Genomic DNA, 25,407 nt, shown 5'->3' with positions numbered 1-25,407 from the left:
CCCAGTTTCTCTTTGAAAAATGGAAGAAGTCTTAGGTCATCTTGATTTCAAGTAGTGGTAATCACATTGTTTCATGTGAAATACTTGAATAGCTCTTTCATTGCAGTTGCTGTATTGTTCCAAAAGGAGCAGGCTCAGGTTCAACCTATTTGCTAGTCTTCTGATAGAATACACTCAGTAGTCCCTCTAGTATAATGTTTTCAGCTTGTTTTGTTTTGGTTTGGTTTTTTTGGTATGGATTTTTTGGTTGGGTTTTTTATATTTTTGTTCTTGTCAATGAACCTTTCTCAAATTGCATGGACATATTGTGCCAGTGGCTTCTTGGCAATACTGAAGTTTTTTAATTGAAATTCTTTTTTTCTGTGTGGGATACTATTACACCCCTTTGCAAGGCAAAGGAATTTATTGACTTTGACTGTGAAACTGGATAATCTCAGATTGCATATTCTTAGACTATATTCAGCAATGTTGGAGGAAAGCATATTACAAAGGACAGGCTTTGTAGCAAGAAAAGCAGATAGAGAAGATGAAAATGCACTGTGTGGGGAAATGGGGGATGAGAATTTGGCTCTACTTTATCTTACACTTCTACGTATGTCCTGTTTACTGTAGATTCTGTAACCTAGTATGCCTCTTCTATCTACTGTCTGTATTACTTACACCACATTGCTTTTGGATTTGGCATTTGCTGTTATTCTGTTTTACAACACTTCTTTCACAGCCATAGCCCTTCAGTGATGGGTGAAATGATGTGTGGTAGATCTTGAAGTGATTCCATCACTTCCCTTAAGCAGCTTCTTACAGAGAGGAAAAAATATCTCTTATTCCTGCTTGTGAAAACTAATTTGAATATTCCCTTATTAAATGACTTTTTCTTCCTGCTTAGTTAGTTGGTGACATGTCACAAGTCATCACTACCTCCTATACATGGGAAAAATTACTGGAAGTCATTTAGTAAGAGACAAAGGATCTTCTTAGAGGGAGCATGAGGGAGAAGTGAATGAGGAAGAATTTGGCAGCAGGTATCAGTGAGGGCAGGAGGAGGAGAAGCATCTGTAGCATAAGGAGGAGGAAGGGGAAGAACTAAACAAGGTGAAAACCACCCAGCCTCCATCTCTGAGTGAACCCCCAGCCAGGGAAACGGTTTCAATGATGGCCCTGCTTCAGCTGCAGCCCCAGCCCATGTACAAGCAGTTAAGTTTAGCACATTGTTCCCTGTTAGTTTTTTCTGGAGATTGGTTTTATTATGTAATCTCATTTTATTCTGTACAGTTCAACTTCCACGTCTATGAGTAGCAGTTCAAATTTTCCTTATTTAATTGTATTTGATGACAATTAACTGTGATCTTGCACCTCCTAATAATAGACTCATTCAGGTTAGAAGACCTCTCTGGAAGTCTCCTAGCTCAGCCCCTGCTTTAGATTCTAAATATTGTTGCAGGACATTGTTTATTTCAATTAATTCTTAATTCCTGCAGCTTCTTTTATTGTTTGGATATTCGATACATAGTTTCTTTGTTTTGTTTTATTTCATTTTTCCCAATGCTGAATTTAGGAACAAGACACTTTTCTGGAGTAAGCTGCACAGAAAGCACTTGAAAGAATCTGATATTTGGGCCAGAAACTTAATTAAATTCAGGCCACTATACTTGAGATACATGAAAAATTACTCTTCAAATTTTTTTCTTACCATGCTTATTTCACAGAAGCCCTGGACAATTTTTATGTAATTTTCAAGAAGCACATGTGTGGTGGAGTTTTGTTTGGGTTTGTTTCTTTCTTTTTTCCTATTAAGATCTAACAAAATAAAGTCCTATAAGGCCTTTTTGTCTGCAACAAAAGCTGAATGCTATATGTTCGTTCACTGGATGCAAAACAGGCAAGTACTTCCCAGTACTTGTGTGAAGCACTTAGTGTTTCCTAAATGCAAGCTTGTTCTATGCTGCTAAAAAAGAATTACCATTCTGACAGAAGTTTTGATTTTCTTTCAGAAAGGATTTCCTTAAATGCTAATTTAAAAATAATAAAATAGAGAGGAAGTGTCATTATTTTTGATCCAAACTTAGGCAGGGAGTTGAAGGTATTTGACAACTTACATTTGTTATACAATTGATCATTCCTACGTATATGCTATAAAGCTTAATCAACAACACTCACTATACCTGTGCTTTTGAGCAAAAAGAGTAATTTGTAGGCATACTACATTGTCATCCTCTATCATTGTCATTTTCCCATATATCAGGTCATTTTACCATCCGTCTTTCAGCTTATTAAATGGAAGTAGTGATCGGGCAGGGAAATTTTATTAGAAAATATTAGAAAATTCTGACTGGGCCATAGTATCCTGCTTGGAATTTCAGTCTTCTATCAAAAACCTTAAGTGAATAAAAGTCTTTCTCAACTTCATCTGTACTGCATCAACTTTAAGTCAATTTTAAGGCAAAGTAGTAAAAAATGAATTTTTAAAACATCCTGTCACAGTGCTGACAGAAGGCACTGAGTCTATTCTCATATGTAGAAATGAGGTGATACATGGTTATTTCATAAGAATCCTTAATACTCAATATATTCTATCTGTACACAGTTATTTTCATGCAGACATTCTTACAATTCTGGTGAGAAACCTTTTTGTTTAGCTGTCATAGAATTTTTTTTCATTAATTAATAATTTAGGTTTGTTTTAATATAGTGTATAGGATTAAACTGCACTTTTTGTTTTTTTTCCCCTTAACCTGAATATCAGTGTCTATCTCTGGTGGAAAAACTTGTTTGTTCTTTGTAGTCTCAGAAATGAAAAATATCATCAAATGCATAAAATCATCAAAGACTCTTAAAATTCGATTGTCAAGCAATCAATAGCTTCTCAATTATTTAGCAACCTCCTACTAAAATGCTGAATAAAATTGAGGTAACAAAGTTCAGCAAGCTGAATTGAAATCCATAGGAATGGGAATATAGTGCCAGTCAAGGCTCCTTATAGGACCAGTGTAGCATTGCTCACAGCAGCAGTTTGTGTGTGTGTGTGTGTGTATAAAATATGCGTATTTTGTGTGTGTATATATATAGTATGATAAAGTGCATCAAACATACATGCATGTTTTTTTTTAAATATTTCTAATTCTTAAATAAATCCCCATTAATAAAATGCCTTTTTTTGGGTGTATCATCTATTTACAGCTTTCTGTGCTGTGTTCCATGTCCAGGTTCCATAGTGCCTGGAGCACGGCCTTGGTGGTCCAAATTTCCTCCTCTCTCTAAAGGCTTGTGGGGTTCTCTGTGTGTTGTGCTGTGTTTGTGGCACCTATGTATTTCTACCTCCATATTTTATCAAAGAAGGATAAAAGTTGTTTAAATTCACAGTCTGGAAACATGTTTTTGTTATGTTTCTTTGGTATAATCATTTTTCTTGTACTCAACTGAATGGGCTTAAACAGGTAATTGAATTTTCAGATATGTAATTTGTCAGCTTTGTTTAAATCAGTCAGTTGGAGCCCTTTTTATTTCCCCCCAAGTATAAGCTAAGGTGCTTAATGTTGTTAAGTGGAGCCATGGTAGTACCTGATTTGAGTACTTGTACACTCCAAAGAGAAGTGAGACAGGCATAGGCACTGAAATATGACAGCTGAAGGGATTAACTAAATTTCTTGTCTTATGGTTTTCCTTTAGGAATGGTTTGTGGAAACTTTTGCCTTGAATATTGTTGCTGAAGTGCTGCCATTTTCTTACAATGATAAAGCCTGTTTCTAAAGCTGAATTATTATTTGCTTGCAATTAAATGCAAACTAGTAAAATAATGATCTCATTTTACATTGGCCAGTCTAAATTTCCTTGTGTAGTATCCCATCCTTACATTTCAGTTGATTGTTGATTTAGATAGACTGTGTAGTTTGTGTGCCATTAGTATAGCATAGTATAGAAAATATAAACTAAACAATGATTGGAAAGGGTTTGTTTATGAGATAATCTATTTCACTGATGTGTTTATGTGGTCCTGGAGAACTAATTTTCCTGCTACTCTGCTGTTGATGTATTATTTAATGTGTAAGTATTTTTTTTTTCCTTGCATCATGGTGACACAACTTAGGTAAAGCTCATAACAGAGAGTCTGTTTGTCATTGAAAAGGACTTTTCAGCTATTTTGAGAAAACAATAATATTTATTTATTCTGGTTTTTTTTTTTTTTTTAATCAATAGAGAAAATGAGGTGCTGAAAGTGCAGCTTAAGAAGTACGTAGGAGCTGTCCAGATGCTCAGAAGAGAAGGTCAAACAGTGGAAGGTAAGGATAAAATGAAGGGCCGAAAAGAATCCATGCACAGGGTTTGTTTTTCTATATGCTGCCACTGACGGAGTAATATCTCCCAAAAGTGAAAATAATATATTTGATATATTCTCCTTTTTAGAAAAATAATGATGTGGATTTTTATACTCATTTTTACAGATAATTTTCTGGTAGCTGAGGTGGTCTTACGTTTTTCAATCAGAAATTTTCCAGAAAAAGCTTTCAGATGAAAATTTAACTTAAATAAAAACCTGCAAATTAATGTGAAATTGGAATATAAAAATAAATGTAGTATCTCTAGATTGTACTGTTGTTTTGGAGATCAATGTTTGAAATAGACTGTACTGAGTAGTAATGAGCAGATTTTATATCTGAAAGAAAATTAGCCAAGTTATCAGCAGTTTTACCTGTTTGTCTTCTGTGGTCTGTGATAGAAGCGTCCATGAAGGGCTGAATTGACATTCTGAATCCTCTCCTGGTGGGACCTGGATTCCCACTGGTTACAGAAGGTGTTTAGAGTGCTGAGGAGGATTTTCAGAAATTGGCACCATCTGTTTAATCCTTTTAAACTGTGAATATTTTGGTCGTATAAGTGGCTGCATGAATGAATATTACTGTTCTTAAGGGTTAGCTTAGCCACTGTACTTATGTGGAGTTTCAAAGATTCATTCATCCCTAAAAGGATATTTGTTAGTGAGAACACATGTTTTTACTTCCGACTTTGCTGGAGTGTAGTGATTCATATTAAGAATTATTCATAAAAACCATGGCTTAGACTTCCTATAATGGCAGAAATTATCCTTCATTAGGTAGTGACAGTTTCCATGATGAGTATAATTATAGGAAAAGGAAAAAAAAAGAATATTCCTAGGCTAGCTATATTCCACCATGTTAAAATTATGCAGATTAGTGAGTGATAAGAATAGAAACTGAGTAGGATGGTCAGATTTTATAGATGAAATAGGGGAATGGAACAGTACCAACATTTCTAAAAATGAACGCATGTATGCTTTATGCTGGAGAGATATTTAATCAATCCACAGTAATTTTCTGTAATATTTATCACTAGAGACCAGAATAAATTTCAGCTACATTTAATATTTGTAATAAATTTTTCTTAAATTCTAGCTTCACATGTTGAATTTATATAAAACTAAATTTTTTTCCTTATCTGCCATTGAAAATTTAGGTGAAATTTTAGTAGTACTGGGGTCTCTGACTCAAAGTACATAAGCATGTAAATAATCCCTGAGTACTAGCTGCAAAAAAGGAATGAAACAAAAGGAGTTTGTTCCTGTTACCAGAATTATAGAAACTATCGCATCCATGGTTTGTATATGTGATGAGTAATTTTAATTATAATTAATTTTCTGAATGGTATGAAAACGGAAGTCTTAAATGCATTGTAGATTTTCAAATACAGATTTCCTGTGACTCTCTTTTGAAAGAGTCAGAATAAATTTGGCTTCTGCTGTTATTTTTATCACTATAAATAATGAAGTCTACATGTTTGCTACACTAATCAGATCAAATGCTATTGAGTATGGCTTTTAAATAGTTTCCTAAAATAATAAATGAAACTCAGCTTGATACTTTGCCTTGTGGAGACTTAAAAAGGCCAAAAAACCCCACTCAGCAAATGTGATTATAAATAAATTACCCAAAAGTCAGAACTATCAGCTTTCAAAATGAATGATCACTGCTGTAGCCTGAGAAGTTGGATATTGGTATTTAAATATTTAATAAATGAGCATCTTGATTTCTCAACCATCAGCAGGAGTTGGCTCTGTACCATTTTTTAAACCTGCTTAGATAGAATATTTATATAAAAATGCTGAACTTAAAAGTCTGGCTGAAGAACTTGCAGCAACATTTTCAAGAAAAAGATCTTAAAATAGCTTTCAAATTCACTTAAATAATAATAAACTTCTAAATTCTTCCTCAAAGCAAAAATCAGTTCCCAGCCTCAATAACATTTAGCCAGCTAAATTATGGTCTCTCCATCTACCTTATAGTGGTTCATATAGTTCAGATATTGAAGAATGGTGAAAGCATTTCTTCATCTTCTCTTCTATTAGGGCTTTACTTTTATTTGTTAAATTGTTTTCTTAGAAATTCATGAGCTATAAGGAAAAGTTGAATTGGATTCTGTGTAACTTGGAGGAGACAGGCCTTAGAGTGATCTTCAAATACGTAAATGATAGCTGGGAACAGGAATAGAATATTCTGTAGTTTTCATTCACTACAGATAAAAGAGGTAACGGGCTGACATGGCAGGTGAAGGAAGTTTGATTAGCCATCAGGAAAACCTTTGTGAGAAGAAGAGTTAAATTTAAATAGGTTGTGCAAGGAGGCATATCTCCCTTCTTGGAAGTTTTTAGGAAGAAATTAGACAGTTAACTGTCAGGAATGGAATAACTCCAGCTGATTCTGCTTGATGCAAAATCATGAAATACTGGATGAAATGTGGAATGTTCATTTTCAGCCCTATTTTCTGTGATTTCTATGATATGTAAGGAGTCCCTGCAAGTAATATAAAATTATATTTTGGAAGCCAAGTTAAAAAAAAAAAAAAGGCTTGAAACAAAAGTGTAAGTTTAGTTTCAGAAGACTTTGGGCAGGAATTGCAGGTAATACATATATTAGACAGCTGTAGTCACAGAACAGCCAAATGCTTTTGGTTTACTTTTTTTACTGTTAAGATCACAGTCTAAATATTTCTTACAAAAAAAGGTCCCTGCAGAATCTGTATTTTACTACTTGTAATTGTGTTTAGTATTATGATCTGTTCTGATATTTTTAATAACTGTTTCTTACTGAGCTAATGTTTCTAAACAGGGTGTCTTGGACGTTTATGGATTTTAACTTTTTAATTTGAGGTTTGTCTTTGTTACAGTTCTGCCAAACATTTGGAGCACTGATGGTGAATTTACAATTCCAGAGCAAAAGCAAGTAGAAGACAATGAGGAACTGGCCAGCTCTTATGAAAGGAAACTGATTGAGGTAAAGTTTACACTGCACAGATTTTATGGAATTGTAATTGTAAAACAAAGCTTGAAGCTTAACTAAGCTTCTTTGCTTAGTTGTTATTTTTTTTCTTCAGGTATGTAAAAGATAAATCTGGGTTTTTTTCCTTCAGAAATAAAAAAATCTCAGATGATTAAGAATACTTTTCCTAGCAGGGGTAGACTTTTATATGCTGATATTAAAATGACAGTTTTAATAGAGAAGCAAGTTCCTTCAGCTTTTAACTGCTGGTGATGAAGTTGAAACCATCACAGAGAATAGATTTGAGGTTTTGTTTAAGTTACAGTATGTAATTACAGGCATGGCTGTGATGGCAGTTGAGATTTATTTAAGATGAGGACACAGTGAAATCTGTAGCTTTTTCTGTACTTTCATGCTGGTTTCTGATTGCAAACCATGTTTCATTTTTGTATTGCTTATTGAATACTACAGCAAGAAAATGGCTGATAGAAGATACGGCTTCTGTTGATATGACCATGTTAAAGGCAAGATTTACTTTTAAGATTAATGTAAAATTCATTAAATGAAAAAAAAAAGATAGATTAGGGTTTCATCCTAAATTTGAATACAAATTATTTTTAAGACAGAAGTAATGAAATTTAATATCTAATATCCATATCTGCTATTAAATATTAAAAGAACATTTTTATAAAAAGTAAAACAATTCTCTATGTCTTTCTCTTGCCCCAAATTCTCTGAAATTGGATACCCACATTAACTGATTAACATGAAGATGACTAAAAATGCAGGTCATGGATCAAAGAGCTTCATACAGTTCTTCTAAAACATTCATACTTGGTTATCCTTTTCTCATAGGACCATGTGAAACTAATTCTCTCCCTAATGCTTACCTTTGGTTGAGTTCCTCTGACTCCTTTCCTCTGTTCTGTACCTATCAAGAGAGTATCTTAACTAAGAACAGAGGTAAAACCTCCCCCTGCTGTGGAAGCCTCCTTACTTGTACCAGGTTTGTTCTGTGTGCTCAGGAGTTTCTTACTGACACTTGTGGGTTTTTGGCAGTGTCAGTGGTGACACAGCCCTGGCTGTAACCACAGGAAAAGCTTTCTTGCTGGTGATACTGAGAAGAGGGGGGCTGCATCTGTTTCACTTATTAGTCTCCAACAATATCTTCACATGCTCCAAACAGGACATAACCCCTGTCATAACCCTTCTTTAATGCTCTGAGCGTGGCAAGCAGTGTCAGTCTCAGCAAACACTGGTACGACTGGACACAACTGACAAAAACTGGGAATTATTGCTAACATGAATAGCAAGCTCATTAAATGTGCACAGCTGCCAGTTTATTTCAGGATGAAAGCTTCAGCTTATTTTCTATTTGTTGGTTTTGAGGAAGCCTGACTTGTGCCTACCTTGTGTAGTGAGAGTAAAAAACTAACCAAGCAGAAATCCACGCAACAAAACAAAATCAATTTCTGAAAACGAACTGTGAGCTTCTTCTCCCTCCTTCAGTCTTGGAACCAGTCTTACAGGTGCAGAACTTAATATCCAGCATAAACAGAACAGACGACTGGGGATATGATACAAGCCCAAACCAAAGCAGCTCAATGCCAACCCTGTTCCTAAGTGGTATTTCAGTCTGTCTTGGACCAAATGCATTGTTTGCAGATGGAAATACTGAAAATAGATACTGGAAGTTTTGAAACAGGAAGCAAGGTTTGAGTATATTATGGATGTATCAGTAGATTTTTTGGAACCATCTCTGCCATTTTGAGTATTACTGTTTTTCACTTGTAGAAAAATGGAGTTGTTAATAGGATGCCTGCTCTGTTTTGCAGCCCTTTGGCCTTGCGTCTTTTGAGAAAAAGATGTATAAGAACATTGATTTTTGAAAAGGAAATCTTCTCATGGAAAAAATACAGCCATGCTTCTGCTAAGAGCAAAAAGAAGCAACTTCCAGTTCTGTCTAGAGTTTCTTGGGAAACACATTGTATTTTGTGACTGTTGGGGGAAAAATGACTATGCCTGACAAAAAGTTATTAATTCAGATGTGGCTTGTGCAAAAACTTTGATGAAGTCTTAGTTGCAAACAATATTAAAAAAAGTCTTAGGTTCTACTAAAGCACTGTGAGAAAATTACAATTTTTTTATTGTTGCAAGTTTTTATTTATTTTATGCTTATAGAATTTGTCTAGAAGTGTGTCCTTCCAATACAGAATGTATTACTAGATGCTTAGTGAAACAGTCCTAGCCTAAGTTAACTGATTGGTCCTTTGCTGTGAAACATGAAGTGATATTTCCTTTGTCATTTCTCTGTAGACTGCTCTCAAGCGTGGTCATCCTGGGCAGTGTACCTGCAGTACTCTCAGGCACTTAGGTTTTCTTTTGACAACTCTAAAGAGTTCTCTTAGTGAGAAGCCTCAAGTGTTTACTTTAGCCTCACTTCACCTTCATGAGAAGGGTTTGGGTGCTTTAAACTGTTTTCTTGTATAGGAAGGAGCAAATCTAAATGATCCTCTGTCCAAGGGAAACCTACCTTATTTATACATTATTTTTTGGCTTCAAGCATATTATTATGAAGAAAAACAGCTGTGAAGATGATTGAAGTCCCAGCAGGGAAATTTATTGCTTAAGCTTCATTGTGGATTGAGTAAAGGAAGATGTGATTGTATGAAAATGTAACTGAATGGATATAATTATAAGGAGACCACTTTATTGTTTTAGCACACTTCGATGCAGGAAAAAATTAAAGGAACTAAAATTAATATTGTCATTCATTGCTCCTTTTGATTTGCAGTGATGGTAATGCATTTTTCTTTGACAAGGAGAGGTATTGAAGTAAGTTAATTGCTAATAAGTGTTGCCTGCCAGTTGTCCTTTTGATAATATAGAACAAGTGATTTGGTGTTTTATTTGCTGTTAAATTTCCTTTTTATTATTTAACTTCGCTAGGGATACTTATAAATTTTTGCATTACTTGTAGTGTTTTGAGAGAGTTGTTGAATTTGCATATTAATTGAGTCTGCAAGCAGAAAGTTATTTCAAGGACATCAAATCAGAGAGAGACAAAATAGTCACATATCAGTCTGGATTTTGTTCTTCTGATAGACAGGCCCTGAAAAATCAAATACATTTTCAAATATGCAAACTACTGAGATTTGTATCCACTCATAAATTTTGGTATTGCTTTTGATAACCAGCAGTATTGCAGCTTTTCTCTATGAATTTGCAACTGGTTGTGTGCTGTATCTCTGCTGCACCTGAAATTCAGGGAAGTTCTGCCTTTGAGCCCAGACTCTGCAATTAACAATGGTCTGTTAATATTAACCCGTTATTCTTAAATGTTACACCATCCACTTTAAATTGGAATTAGTGGTTAAGCTAGTATGGATAATGATTTATTTAGAGTTAATAGTATTATATTACTATTTTTGGTGTAGTTTAGCTCTTTTCTGCATATATGTTATAGTGATGAATTCTAGATTTGAAGGACTCCCTCGTATATAAAAAGAAATTGGAAAAGAATGCTTGAAGTTCAATTTGAGAGAATTATTTTTATTTTTTATTTATAATCAGTGATGTCAGATCCTGGCTTGTCAGACTGAAGCTGCTTTTTTCTGTTTGCTTTGATTCTGTGAAGGATGCAGGTTTGTGTGGAACAAAGCACAAAATTAAAAGCAGGCACTAAATTAAACTGAATTCAACTGCTTTATTTTGGGGAACTTCCCTGGGGAAGAGGGAGAAGGCAGAGTAATTCAAGAAAAGGAAATCGTGAAATTCACAGATAGTAATGAACTGTTTCCAGAAGGGAAACTATGAACTCTTAAGAGATTTGGCAGTAGTTCAAGTCCCTGTGCTATTGTTGAGGTGCCTGGATTGAAATTCATGTTGTTCAGCTGTGCTTTCATGCTGTTACCCTGCTGCCTGGATGGGAATATGAGCAGGAGGAGGCATTCCAAGAGTTGTTGTAACTGAGGAACAGGTTAACCATACTGCTGGGGCAGCCCACTGGAAGGGACCCAGCAATGCCCACTGTGTTCATCTGACTTCTGGAACTTTCCATCCTCCTCACTCTCCCAGCCCCAGGCATTCTCCTGCATCACTTGCTGCTCTCTTGACTTAAAATGCAGAGCACAGCCACAGCCACACTTGGTGTCCAAAGAGGCCACTCTGTTTACCTGTGAGCACAACCTGTGACTCAGCCTGATGGCTCTGTTATAGACTCCTCTGACCTCTCACAGATTTGCCTGGAGTGATTGACTTCGAGCTCCAATCCTATTAAAACTCCCAACTAAGAGTGAAGAGTACATCACTTATGAATTATTGACAAAGTTTAATGCAGTTTGTGCATTTTGCAGTACTGCCAGTTCAAAATATTGTGATTAGTTTGTACCTGTTGAGTGCTGCGTTCATCAAAGAATTAAACTGAGAACAGAAGTCAATGAGTGTTTTATTAGAATCAGTTGTCATGATTTCGAGTGATAGGAATAAAATTTAACATGAAGTTGTATTTTGTCCTGTTCAATCCTATATCAAAACTACATTTCAAGGCATGAGTCAAAATTATAGCAATGTCTGTTTGTAATGATTGTTCAAACTAATGCATTAGCTATACTTGGAGAGTATGGTAAAAGGAAATTGATATACGTGTAAGAAATTACATAGTGGGATTTTTTTTTTTTCCAATTCATAACATAATTATCCCTTGGCTTTACTTTTCAGGTGGCTGAAATGCATGGGGAGCTGATTGAATTCAATGAGAGGCTGCACCGTGCTCTGATGGCCAAGGAAGCTCTGGTGTTCCAGATGAGACAAGAACTAATTGATCTGAGAGGGCCAGTGAGTGTTTGGTTATTGCATTGTAGAATATCTCTCTAGAAAAGGCTCAAACATGCTACTCATGATGAAATATCTATTAGCTTGTAAGAAATAACAGATCTGTGAAGAATTGGCTTTACGCAATTCCTTTCCTCTTAACTGTTCTAGATTATGCTTTACATTTTATATTTTCCTTATAAAGGAAAGAAGATACCCTTTTATGTTTATTCTAGCTATAAAGTAGGGTAAAAAGCTATTTCTGTTTCAGTTCTAAATGCTCTTGCAATCTGGTTTTCTAACAACTGCTGCTTCCTTTGATTCTGCAGGCATTAGTCCATCATTGCATCGTTATGAACTTTTGTACTTACATAATGTTTTATAAGAGCACAGCTGAAATAAAATGCTCATGTGTCCTTCCCCTAATGGAATATTGGTTGTAAACGAAAGTGATCAGTAGGTTTTATGTGCTTTGCATTTTCCCATAAATTGCTTTTACACACAAAATATTTTGTTTTAGCATCCTTTGCTCAAAAAGCCCTAATAATGGTGCTCTATCATGCATTTTCTATCTCTTTCAAGATTATATGCTTTTATGACCCCCAATTCATTTCTTTACTAAACTGTAGCAATTCTAATATAAAGGACTCACAAGGGTGATATGTTCACAATCCTCTTGCAGGATTTTGTTTTTCTTTTATTGCTTGTCAGTCATAGTTTTTATTGGCATTTGCAAAATTGAATGTTGAATTGTAATTTCCTTATAATAGTATGCTTTCTTAATTGAAAACATAACAGCCACTGTGTGGAAATTATTTCTGTTTTGTAAATATAGGTCCCTGGAGATTTGAGCCAAACATCTGAAGATCAGAGTTTGTCAGATTTTGAAATGTAAGTTTCATAATTCACCAATTTTTCTCTTCATACTGTCTCTGGGAAAGGAAAATAAGTAAACAGATTCAATAATTTGCTTTTCCAATATTATTTCTAATAGCAGCATTCTTAGCTATGGTGTCCATGTCCCAGTGTAGTTAATAATGCTGAACTCAAGGAGTTTAGATTTAGGAAGATTGCCTTAGAGTGCTTTTTAAGTGCCCTAGGTCTTGGTATTCTGCCAAAGCACCAAGAAGTTACTGGTTTTAGTGCTTTGGGTGATGGGTGCTGGTCGCTATTCATCATGTGATGGATTTCCTCATTTTAACAGAATAGCTCCTAATCAATGCTTGCAAAAAAACCCAAAACTGACACAAACAGACCACCCCATTCTAGAGTGTTGTGATTTGGATTTTTGCCTTTAGTAGTCAAACTAATGAATCGTGCTTTTGTGGATGAGGGGTTGAAAATGTAGCTGATATGTTTGAATCATAGAAATCAGGAGATGGATAACAAAGAGTGGATGGGAATGGCTTCTGCATAACTGTGCACTGTCCTTCTGTTGTTTAATAAATTTTACCTGAGGTTTGTGTCTGAGAATGTTGAATTTGTTGCAGTGAATAATTTTTGCTTCAAGTGTATAATGAAATGTTGTCAAATGCATGCTGTGAAAAAAACACCCAAATCCCAGAAAACCTGCAGAAGGAATTGTTTCAGTTGGGTTAATTTTAGGGAACATTTTTAGATTCAGAACATATAAAAAGTTCACCCAGAACTCTTATTTTTCTGTTACTTAATTTGAAGTGATAAGTTGCTTTATTGATAACTTCGATCATTATCTAAATCATTGCATGTAGTTGCTTTGCAATTTTTATACATAAATATGATTCCTTATTTTAAGTTTTTCTCTGTCCTCTTCAGATCAAATCGTGCTCTTATTAATGTTTGGATTCCCTCAGTCTTTCTACGTGGAAAAGCTGCCAATGCATTCCATGTTTATCAGGTAAGTGAGCCAGCCTAACAGGGATTTTGTGTATAAGTTTCTGACTGAAATAGCACATTTTAATAATTTAAAGCTCTTAGTACCATTTCATTAGAGATCAGCTAATGAGCAGCAGCAGTAACTTCATATATATTCATCCACAGGATTGTGTTGATTATTCAAATAGCATATTTTGAGGGTTGTCTTTTAGGAGTTTAATACTTTAAAAGCATGCTACTAAGATGACTCCATTGGTCAGTGTGTGTAACAATTCAATATTAATCAGTAACAGCTTCTTCAATGTGCATGTACATGTTTTACTTCAGTTTTGGGGATAACAATGACCAGAAACATTGCTTGACAGACAGACAGATGTGGTTTACTGTAGTAGCTCACTTCAAAACATCTTGAATAATGAAACAATCCTTCACTGAATGTTATTGAATGTGTTCACATTGTGTTCAGCCTCGGGCAGGTCTGAATTCAGGGGCCTGTGCTCCAGCCTGACTTGTAGTTGAAGCATTGAAATTTTATAGTGTTCTTTGATTCCTGAATTCTTGCTTTCAGAGCAGTGACACCCTCCATGCATAGAATGGCAAGGTGAGCTTCAAACACTGTCTAATGTGCTGTCCTAGGCTGTTTGTATTTCTTTATTTGTGGATTGTTAGCAGCTGCAAAATTTCTCCACTTTTGTTTCAGCCACATGTACTTAGTTCTGAACAAGATTGCTGAAGCTTGTTAACATTCCTCTCACTCTGAATGATGTTTTTTTGCAGAATTTTGAATCATTTATGAAGTGTTGGCAGGTAGTTGAAAAATATAGGAAAACACCCACCTTTCGGCCAGTAAAAGACAATGAAAAATAAGATTCGAGGTAATGGAAAGAAAAGCCACCAGGATGGGAACAGTTAGTAATTTGTTCAAAAGCATTGATAAATCAGTCAAATTGAGATGCACAGGTGTGTGAAAACCTAACTTGTTGACAAGTGTAATTATTGTTGTCTTTCTGGCTTCCACATATTTCTCCACTCTGCTCTTACTGGCTGCACATTCTCAAACCCAGACACAGATCTGGCAACGCAGAAATTCTTAAAAGCATCAAATCTCACCCCACCTGTTACTCTAATGATGTTGCAGTTCCATGTCCACTAGAAGAGCTCTGTGTTCTACTGCTTCTTTCCTAAGTTCCTCTGTGTTGTTTTTCATCCTGCTTGAGCAGGGGGGATGGACCAGCTGGCCCACTTTAGTCCCTTCCACATTACCTTACCCATTCTGTGAATTCTTTGAAGAATTTAATGTATTTTTAATTTTACTTGTAACTTGGTATCAAATGAGGTTACTAAAGGGTTGAGCATCACTGTACAAGTGGGATTGTGAAAGCCTGCGAAATATGCAGAATTCACATATGAGTATGTTCTGCACATTCAGAAGGAAAAATGTTGATATAAATCAAGCTTCCCTGTTTGTAAGAGGTTCAGAACTTTACCCAAAAATTTAGAAGTGAGTAGAGTTAGATTTTGCTTGCCTTTAAGAAAATTTTTCCAAAAGATTGAAAATTCTAAGTCTACAAAATGACAATTTTAAGAATTTTACCAGGTTTTTATGTCTACAGTTTAAATTTCTAATATTGGGCATTCATAGTGTGCAAAATTCTGTTTATTGGTATATTTGAAAAATGTACAAGTTCTTCTGAATATGTTTCATTCGTTATCTTTTCACACTATCAGTTTACAGATTTTTTTTATGTGAAAAGTTAAATATAGCTGTCTAGAACGTGTCTAGCTCTGTCTTCAGCTACAGAACAGCACTGGATATTATAAAATTCTTCCAGTGAACAATTGAAATTTGTCTTTAAATAGTTGAGAGAAAAAGCAAGCAGGAATTACCTGTAGAAGTGACTTAGAACTTCTATAATTCTTCTTAAACTTTGATCATGGCACTCTTTCCTTATGGAGAAACACGTGAATATCATTCCTGCCAGTTTTTGGTCTCAGTAACAGTAGTGTCACTGCCCCAGTGCATATGAAAAAGAATGTTTTCCCAAATAGACTCATACAGCTGTTATGAAACATTGAAAGTGAGTGCCACCTCTCTGATCAATTATATAGTCGTGTGCTTTCTGAATATATATTTTACATTTTGTAGTGACCAGGAAAGCATTAATTTGGAAAACTTCAGAACAGGTTCAATAACAGCACTGTGCACTTACCTTATTAAATCTCTGCAAAAACATGTGCTGCTGATTACAAAGAATTTGATTCAGTGTTGAAATTGTGGAAGAGGATGTTTACCAGCCTACCAGTAGGTCTTGAACAGACCCAGACAGTGAGTCCAATTAGGATAAATGATTGAGCTCATTTCTGAGAGTCCTTTTATTCATAATAACCATATTTTTATTGCCTTATCATTTATTTATTCAATGGCAGAAAATTAAAATGCATGTATAACTTTTCTAATCAGCTGCATGAGAAAGGACTTTTAGTATATCAATAGAAAGGAAAGTAGCAATATTGCAGAATGTTGGTGTGAGTGAGATTATTACCATTATCTTTTGGATTTCACATTTCTCTGGGGGAACTTGGGTGAACAGATGTAAAAACTGACTCTTGGTTGTGCTGGTTAATGCTAAGAAAAAGATATCAAATGAACTTTGGAGAAAGCTAAAGTGTGGCAGCTGGAACAGGCAAAGTTTGAAATTTTGTTTCAGTTAAGCATGAATTTTAAATATGCTAAATACTTATAACTGTACTTAAAGCTAATTAGACATTAACCCTCAGGTGCTTAACCTGACTGAAAATCAGATCATACATGTGATACTATCAAGGTAAGATGTTGCTACTAAATGAGGGTGGTACAAAAGGGCATGAGCCTTGGTCATTGCTTTTCCAAAGGCAGTTCATGTGAGTGTATTTCGGAGATGGCTTGATCTCTTCTGTATTTTCTATTGTTAGAAAGCTAAAGAGATTGTCCTTCTCTCCCCTCCTCTGATGAACCACCTTGTTAACCTTTGCTGATTTGGAATTGTGTATCTCTAGAGCACTTCACTTGATGGAGAGAGCAGGACTGTGCCAGGGTTACTTGCTCTGTCACACTTACTGCTGATGCACTTTAGAATTGTTGTGCCTCTTCTGTCCCTTTCTGCTTATAAATAGGTATTTTGGAGCAGAAAATAAACTGCTGTGTACATATCACTTGCCTTGGAAATGACCAGAAGAGGGTGGAAACAATTGCAGAGCATCTCAAGTAGTTTGGAAAATTATGAACCTATCAGTTCCACAGTGTCTGTTATCTGTTTTCATGAACTTAAAAAACCTTTTGAAGAATTTAAGAATTAGGAGAAATAAATATGGATTGCTGTGCCTCTCTGAAATCAATGCCAATTTTGCACTCGTGCTTCTTAAACCAGGAAAAGAAATTTATGACATGTTAATCTGCATATCAGGAAGGTCTGACCTGGACAGAATAAGAATAGACTCCTGCAGTTTTCTTATTGTGCTTGCTTTTAAAAATTTAATTTTACATTTTTAAATTTAATGTAGATTTGTAATGCTGTTTTGAAGGGCATTTCAAAGTATTTCTCTTTGTGCCACGTTAGCATCTGTTTCAGATGTTCAAAATCAATGCATTTTTCATCCTTAAATAAACCCCAGGTATTGCTCTTCAGTAAATACAGCACGAAAAGTTTCCAGCACCAGCATAACCATCAAATAGTTTAATTTCTGTTACGGATTAAGGATTCTGGACAAGCTCAGAAATAAGACTGTGGTCCCTGAAAGCAAGCAGCATTTCATAATGAATCCTATTAGATGTGGAACGTTCAATCAAACCTCTCTCTGTATTTGTAGAGTTACACTGCACTCTTGCAGTAATGTTTAACTGGCAGAATTAACTGGTTATGGATCCTAAGGATTTCAAAACAAGCTCTGGAAATGTAGCCAAATTTTATGCTCAATTTGAATGGCTGAGTTCAAGGGGACAATTGTGAGCAGCAGATAATTCAGTGCTCCAGTTTAGCACTGTCTGTTACTGTCTTAAAAAATTAACAGAGCTGTGCATCCGTATCATTCAGCTGTGGACATTACAACAATTAGAAGGTATATAAATTTTAGGGGAAGAGCTATTTAGAATTGGATGTGCACTTCAGTGCAATTATTGAGTTCAATTAAAAATATTTTTTTACTTGTCTTCTCAGAATATAAAATAGTAACAGAAAAATGCATATTTTATAATCTCTGTTCACCATGGAGTTGTTATGGGTTATTCTCACTGTGTGGAATATATTCTCTTTTGCAGAATAGCAGACTGTTTTAAATGAAATGCCAGTAGCAGATCTTATTGAATAAATAAGGCATAAATCTCCACATGCAGTGCACCAGGAATTCAAAGGTGAAATAGCTGAAACATGACTGATAAATAGCTTCTGGCTTGCATACCACAGATTTTAAAATAGGTAATCTGACATAATTTTTAAAAGGATTTAAGGAGGTCTAAAAACCAAGTTGTTACAAGTGATTAGGAAAGGGATAGACAAATAAAAAATGCTATTATGCTGTGTATAATCTCTGGTTTATCTGTGTGCAGTTCTGCTCCTCTCCAGAGAAATACATTGACTGCAAATAATATGGGTGGCAAAAAAAAGATTTTTCACTGGAGGAGCATGTTAGAAATTCTCAGCCTGCATGAAAGGCAACTGAGAGGGGAATACAATAGCAATCTTTCAAAACATGAAGAAAATGAGACATTTTTAACTGTTTCAAAATGCAAATTGGAGCATCCATTGAAACGATTGCCCTGCAGTTTCAAAACAAGTGCATGACAGTGGTTTTCTCCACAATGTATAATTGAAGGTAATACTGGAAATTTCTGTGGGTCTGGAAAATAATTGAGCTAATTAAATTGAAGAATATTCAATCCAAGCACAAAGATGTGACTTGTTTCTAAGGAAATACCTAGATAGTGATATTTTGGAATAATAAATACCACTATACCTTGTGTTTATATTTAAGTGTTCTGGATAAAATATATTTCATAATTCTCCAAGGAATTTTCTGGACTGTTGAGATCAGTGTGCCTTGCTGTAAGAGCAGAGTGCAAGAAGCTTTGAGGTGACTTTAACTAAACATGAGTTACCTTTTTAATGTTATGCTAATAATGACTAATTTAATCCTAAAATGGAAATACTTGGTATGATGAGGAAATCTTTCCTTCCAACTAATGCTTATCTTCTTTGCATGGCAAGCTCATTCTAAATGTTTTCATAGTACATCCTCTGTCTTTGTACTTGCTGAAGTTTGTTTTCCTTCAGTTTAGATCTTGACTCCTGCCTTGCCATTCATTAGCACTGATAGATTACTAGTGCAATTAATTTTGCACCTGAGTAGAAAAATTAATTAGATGACCAAATGATGTCTTTATTACCAATCAACAAACCATAAGGATTGTTTGGACTTCAGTGAATAAAATTATGCAGGCTGTGACAGGAGCTCAGACTAGACACTCATAACCATGTCTTCCAGCAAGAACATTAGGCAGTTATCCAAAAGTAGGTTCAGAGGTTTATTCTCTTACGAAGTTGCTATTACGGAGTGGCAGATTGATTAGTTATAAACATTATGGGACACAACCATAGATGGAGAAATTAATTTGTTTTGTACAAACTCCCACTTAAGGAACCCTAGTATGTTAAATAGACAATTTAAGTATCAGGTGACTTTTTAAAGCCAGGGTTATAGTGGCAAGAGTCTTTTCCAAACAATCTAGTTTTTCTAGGTTGCTTTCTGATGACTGCTATTTGTGATCTCTGCAGTTTGATGCTCTTCTTATTTGTGTGGCAGACATTGCTCAGTCAGCTTACCATTAGAAAATAATTTCTTGTCTAATATATTCAGGGGCATACAGACAGAATCCAGATCAGAATTAAAAAAATAAATAAAAAATTGCATTTTCACTTTACCTCTAGATGGTGATAGATACAGTTTCTTTAGTATGTGAAGCAAGTGGATTATTGCAGTAATATTATTTTGTCATATTTCTCAACTGTAGAGTATCTTGTTTTCTGTATACATTTTCCTGTGAAGTGTACAGCAAATGCCATTAGTCAAGCCTTTTTTTGCTATAATTACCAATGCCTGACACTTAAGATAATGAAACTGATATTTTATGATTCCTAAAGTGATATCAATATTTAAATGGCTTCTTGCAAATCTGCCTTGTTTGCAGAGCAGTGAACACTTTACATTTTAAACCAAATAATTTTAAGATTAATATGCTAATCAGACAAGACTGTTACTATTTGCATATGAATAGGACACCCTAAGATTATAATCAATAAACATTTCTTACAATTTTCTTCTTCCTTTGACTATCTTTAGTCTTGCTGTTTACTATTGACTAACATATTTGCTTGTAATATTTCTTTTTGTATTACTTTAAATTATATTTTAAAACCTGTTGTTTTCCTGTGCACTTCCTCTGTGAAGGAAGCCAGTACACTTTCCTATGAAAGGCTTTTATCACAGGATTATTTAGGTTGGAAAACAGCTCTGAAATCATTGAGTTCAAGTGTTCCCCAGCACTGCCGAGGCCACCACCAACCCATGCCCCCACAAGCCACATCCTCGTGATTTAAAAATTCCTTCAGGTGTGGTGACGACTCCTGGTGTGGGCAGCCTGTGCTGGACAGCCCTTTCCATGAAGTTTTCCCTGAGATTCAAAGTAAACCTCCCCTGGCCCAGCCTGAGGCCATTTCCCCTTGTCCTGTCCCTGTTCCCTGGCTGCAGAGCCTGACCTGGCTCCAGCTCCTGGCAGGGAGTTGTGCAGAGTGAGGAGATCCCCCCTGAGCCTACTTTTCTCCAGGCTGAGCCCCTTTCCCAGCTCCCTCAGCTGCACCCCACAGGACTTGTGCTCCAGCCCCTTCTCCTCTGTTCCCTTCACGCTCCAGTTCCTCAGTGTCCTTGCAGTAAAGAGGGGAGAATTTTCACAGAAACACAACACAGAAGAGATGGAGGAGAACAGTATCTGTTAACCAAAAATCTTTGAGGAGGACGATGCCCAGAAAATACTTTGAATGAGAGATGAAACAGGGAAGGTACAGTCCAGGATCTGCCAGCTGGGCCTGTTGACCTTGAATTTAATCAGAAGCCAGCATGGCCTTGGTATTTTCTTGACGGTTGAAAATGGAAAGCAATGGACTGGCAATTAAGAGTTGAAAGGTAAGCAACAAACTAAACCCAAACAAACCCAAAGTTGCATTTTATTTTCCTGATACATGATGAGTTGGATCACTTCAGCAGCTGCAGCACCAAGCAGGCAAAAAGGAGAAATAAATAGTCTTCTAATCATATTCCATTTCAATGTAGCGCAGGGCAAGTAGAGAAGAAAATGAAATGGAATGATTGGGAGAATTTGAAGGAAAGTTGTGGCTTGTGAGAGTGATTTCAGAGTGCGGGAGCCAAAAAGGTTGAACATCCCACTTTTTCTGCAATGGGACCCAAGAATGTATCAAAGAAGCTTAAAAGGAAGCATAAAGCAGAAAATTTTTTAAGTAACTGTGATGGAGGAAATATACAAAGATGAGATCAGTCCTTGGAGACTTTTGTAATTGCTTCTTTTTCTAAAGGAAACAGAATTACAGCGTTCTACACTGATTTGTTTATTGAAGTGCTGGATGCAAAAAATCCTAGGAAAGTAAAAGTAGAATTTCTATTTTCAGATTATTTTATAGCTACTGCAGAAAGAAGCAAATAATTTATATTCAATAAATATCTAAAATAAATACTAGTTATGTTACATATTTTAGAAACTGGTTGATGAGATAGCCTCCTTTCCCTTGCCTAAGCACCCACAACATTCTGTTTGGAGAAAAAGCCAGAACTATTGTCATTTTACCTATTTTCTCTTCTTCAGAAACTTCTTTCTCTGCAGTGATTGTCATGCATTGCCATGACTGTATGGTTCAAAGTGCATGTTTGTGAAACGATGTTAATTATCTTGAGTTCTTATAAGTCATATTTCACTGTCAAAAGGAGCATATTATGCTATTGAGTGATATTTTTTTTGGTGCTGATTTGATTTGTATATAAAAAGACAGAAGCTATTGATTCCATGCAGGAAAAGTGGAGGTAGTGCTGCCTTTGTTCTCTAGTGGCCAGTCACTTTAATGCTGTTTTGGTGAGTAGAAGCAGAACTGTGACTGCAGAAGCACAGTGATCATTACTCTGCCAGTCTGTAATTGAGTGGATAGGCCTAAAACGTGTGACATTTTTCTCTTTAGTGGAACAATATTGGCTGCTTTTAGGGTTCATGCTTTGATATGTGTTGTGTCATATATTTGACACTATTGTTCATTTTTATGAAGTAAATAACAGAAACTTGAAGATTTAACATAAATTACATTCAAATTTTTGTAGTCTTTGTGCAAGTGGATAAAATGGTCATATTGAAATAAAAGCTTATTCACTCTAATTCCTGTTATGTCTCTATGGCACACAAAATGCTGCTCCTATCACAGCTGAAAAGTTTCATTGTTCCATTTGTTTTTCATTATGCAGAAAATTCTTAAATTGGATCGTTTTCAAAGGGGGAACTTAACCATAAATGCAGGCCTGCAGCTGTCTCAAAATATAACTTCCATTTGTATTCATTTCTCACACTTCAGAGGTAACTTTGGAGAATTGAGTTTGAATTTATATTCTTACCAGAATCTCATTGTCCTGAAGTAAAATGAAACTGGTTCTTATTTTTTTCATTAATACTTTTTACTTCTTCTATATGTTTTGAGTGCAGAAATACATAATTTTGATAAAACCTAAGAAATACATTACTCCCATTTCATACTGTGGTTTTCTAACAGGAAAAAAAATATTTCTAATCCCCTGAAAACAATTATTTCATAAATTGTAAACTTTGATCAAAATCTCTTTAACTTCATTTTCCTCAATAATTGAGATGTACTTAAAAGTTGAACCAGAGTTTTAAGAATTAAAAAACTTTATTATCCAAAGTGTAAAACGAATGGTACTCCACGATTTGTAGTGTTATTTAGAAGCAAATGTAAGGGAAATACCAGTCAAGCTGAATTATGTTAATTGAGTTACCTGAGTTAACATAAAAAAATAATGGTTCCAATCAGCATTTTTTGGTTTTGTGTTCATGCTGATTGGGTTGTCCCTACCAAATCAGTTGCTAATTTTCCTCTTTATTATCACATGCTTAGGCATTGATTTGAAAGTATGTAACAAGCGAGGATCTCCAGGAAAACCCTTTTTTATTAGTGAGCAAAGTAAGTCAGAAATACAGTAACACAGTAGAATTACAGTAATTCAGAAGTAATAGTTTTTCTCTCACCCATTTTTTATCCCCTTGTAATGCCTACTTAGCTGGTAAATGTCACAGGAGCTTCCTTAGTGCAGAGCACTCTCTTGCATTCCTTATACTGTCCATCACTTTTTTCCACGGTCAAAACTATGACCTTGTCCAGCCTAGGACTAATTCTTTACAGACATTCTCAGTATTCTCGCTGTCCTTTGAAGTGTTCTGCTGCTGAAATGTCCCAAGTTCTCTTGTATCCTGTGCCATATATGTGGTTTAATAGAGTTTTCACTGCTCATCTCTCTTTAACACTATTTCCTTCCCTCTGGAATGGGCCATGGACTCACAAGGACTTTGACTTCAGCCCTTTTGTGCTTGTGGAGCTCCCATCAATAGCATTCTTTGTCTAAGAAGTCATTTTTCATTATGTATTCAGTCCATCCTTCAAGGAAATGTGAGCCACATTTGCAGGCAAGATTCAGGAATAACTGTTTAAGGAATATCCTTCCTGATGCTTAATTTGTACAGCCATGGATGTCATTGCAACAGGAGAAGGTTCTGTAATATCTCGGTCAGTATCTCTTGCTGCCAGCCATACTGGTGAGAGACACAGAAGTGAATCCTCAATATACCAATCTATATTTTGCATCAGAAAAGAGAAGTACCCACATGGGACTTCTGCAGATCAGAGGATGTGTGTTGATTACAGACATTTGGTCTGTGTACACTGGAGCTGGAGCAAGTTGGAATTTTGGCATTTCTCCTTTATTTTCCTCAGGCTTTTATATGTAAGTGGTGATGAACTGTGTCAGGTGGTACCAGTCTCTTACCAGGACTTGCTAATAGCATTTTTGACTCAGAACTGCTTAAAGACTTTTAACCTATTAAGTAACTTTTGGCTCAAAACACAGTACCATAGGAGCAGGATTTTTCATTTCAGTATGCAATCATTAAATTCGTGCTTTTACATTGATTCTCTGAAGATTTTTGGCATTTAAGTAATATTAAGTTAGCAGGTAGTAGACTGATAAACACTATTAAATTACTACTGTTATTGCTATTGCTCTCCAAATCTCTGACTTCAGACATGTTTGTGATGAGAAAATAACAGACTAATTCATTAAACATACTTATTAACTGAAATTTTTCTTAGAGCTGCTATACCTCAGAGCTACAGAAAGGTTACAAATCGATCTATACATGGGACACCCAAGTGGAAAATGCTGCTAAGTTACAAACAGAATCTACTTACTTTATTTTTTTATATTTGAGACAATATTAAAGTGAAATCTTTTGTCTACAAGTAAGTATTCTATTGGTGATTTTGATTTAGTCTGTACATTTTCGTAAACCTGAAAATTATTTAAGTAGGTTAGGAATTGGATGATATTGGGAAAACAAGGGCATCAGAAAGGAAATGAAATTATTTAGAATTGATCTTTTAAATTTATCTGGAATAAGCCAGAGAGTAGTCATTTCAACTTGCTTGTAGCATGGCCCTAAGATAACTACATGCCTTCAGTGATGAGACTAGGATAAATTTATCCATATAATTTTATGTTTAGTATTTACTTAGTTAGATTTCTCAACTGAGTTTGGATTAAGTGTGTAGAAATCCCTTGGCTTGGGAATAGTATTCCCCTCTGAGATAAAATAAATTTAAATGTGTGCTGCATCATGAGCTTTAATATAGATTTCAAAGTCTATTAGTTGATTGTCAATAAATTCAATATGGCGCAAGGATCCAAATGTTGCATTTTCACTTCTTGCTGTCTAAATTAAGTCAATATCATGTACATAGAAAAACAGTAAGAAATTTTCCAATAGTTTTATCTAAGAAATCAATATTTGTTTTTGCAGTCCTGAAAAATTTCAATTACAGTGTACAGGATTCATTAGTTAGTTAGTTAACTGTGGGTTACAGCTTAACAGGTAATGTTGAACTGCATGATTCACCAAATCACATGTGCAAAGATAAGTGCTTAGTTAAATTAAGATTTCCATATTAAATAACTTAGTTAAAAATAGTCTAAGCTTTTTTTTTTTTGTGTCAACCCTGCCCTGCAAAGGGAAATTGAAACATGAATATTGGGAATGTATGCAGGTTGCCAAACCATATACTGGTTGAAGTGACAATAAGCAGGGAGAGGGCTTAGAGCTGAG

At 35.3% G+C, this 25,407-nt stretch overlaps 1 protein-coding gene across 7 annotated transcripts in view; it reads left to right on the top strand.

Annotated features, from left to right (window-relative positions):
* Window positions 1-25,407, top strand: part of SNX29 (sorting nexin 29) — a 102,009-nt gene that overhangs the window by 29,191 nt on the left and 47,411 nt on the right. For all 7 annotated transcript variants that reach the window (XR_015277190.1, XM_086853707.1, XM_086853711.1 and 4 more), the window contains 5 exons: window positions 4,195-4,277; window positions 7,177-7,283; window positions 11,988-12,104; window positions 12,916-12,971; window positions 13,875-13,956. Coding sequence is in view for 6 of the 7 variants with exons in the window: in XM_086853707.1 (XP_086709833.1) it covers window positions 4,195-4,277; window positions 7,177-7,283; window positions 11,988-12,104; window positions 12,916-12,971; window positions 13,875-13,956 (445 nt within the window). In the remaining variant the exon portion in view is untranslated. The remainder of the gene's footprint in view (window positions 1-4,194; window positions 4,278-7,176; window positions 7,284-11,987; window positions 12,105-12,915; window positions 12,972-13,874; window positions 13,957-25,407) is intronic.

This window comes from Cyanistes caeruleus, chromosome 17 (assembly GCF_971803275.1).
Source record: "Cyanistes caeruleus chromosome 17, bCyaCae1.hap1.1, whole genome shotgun sequence".
NCBI lineage: Eukaryota > Metazoa > Chordata > Aves > Passeriformes > Paridae > Cyanistes > Cyanistes caeruleus.
This window is presented reverse-complemented; position numbering and strand designations above follow the sequence as displayed.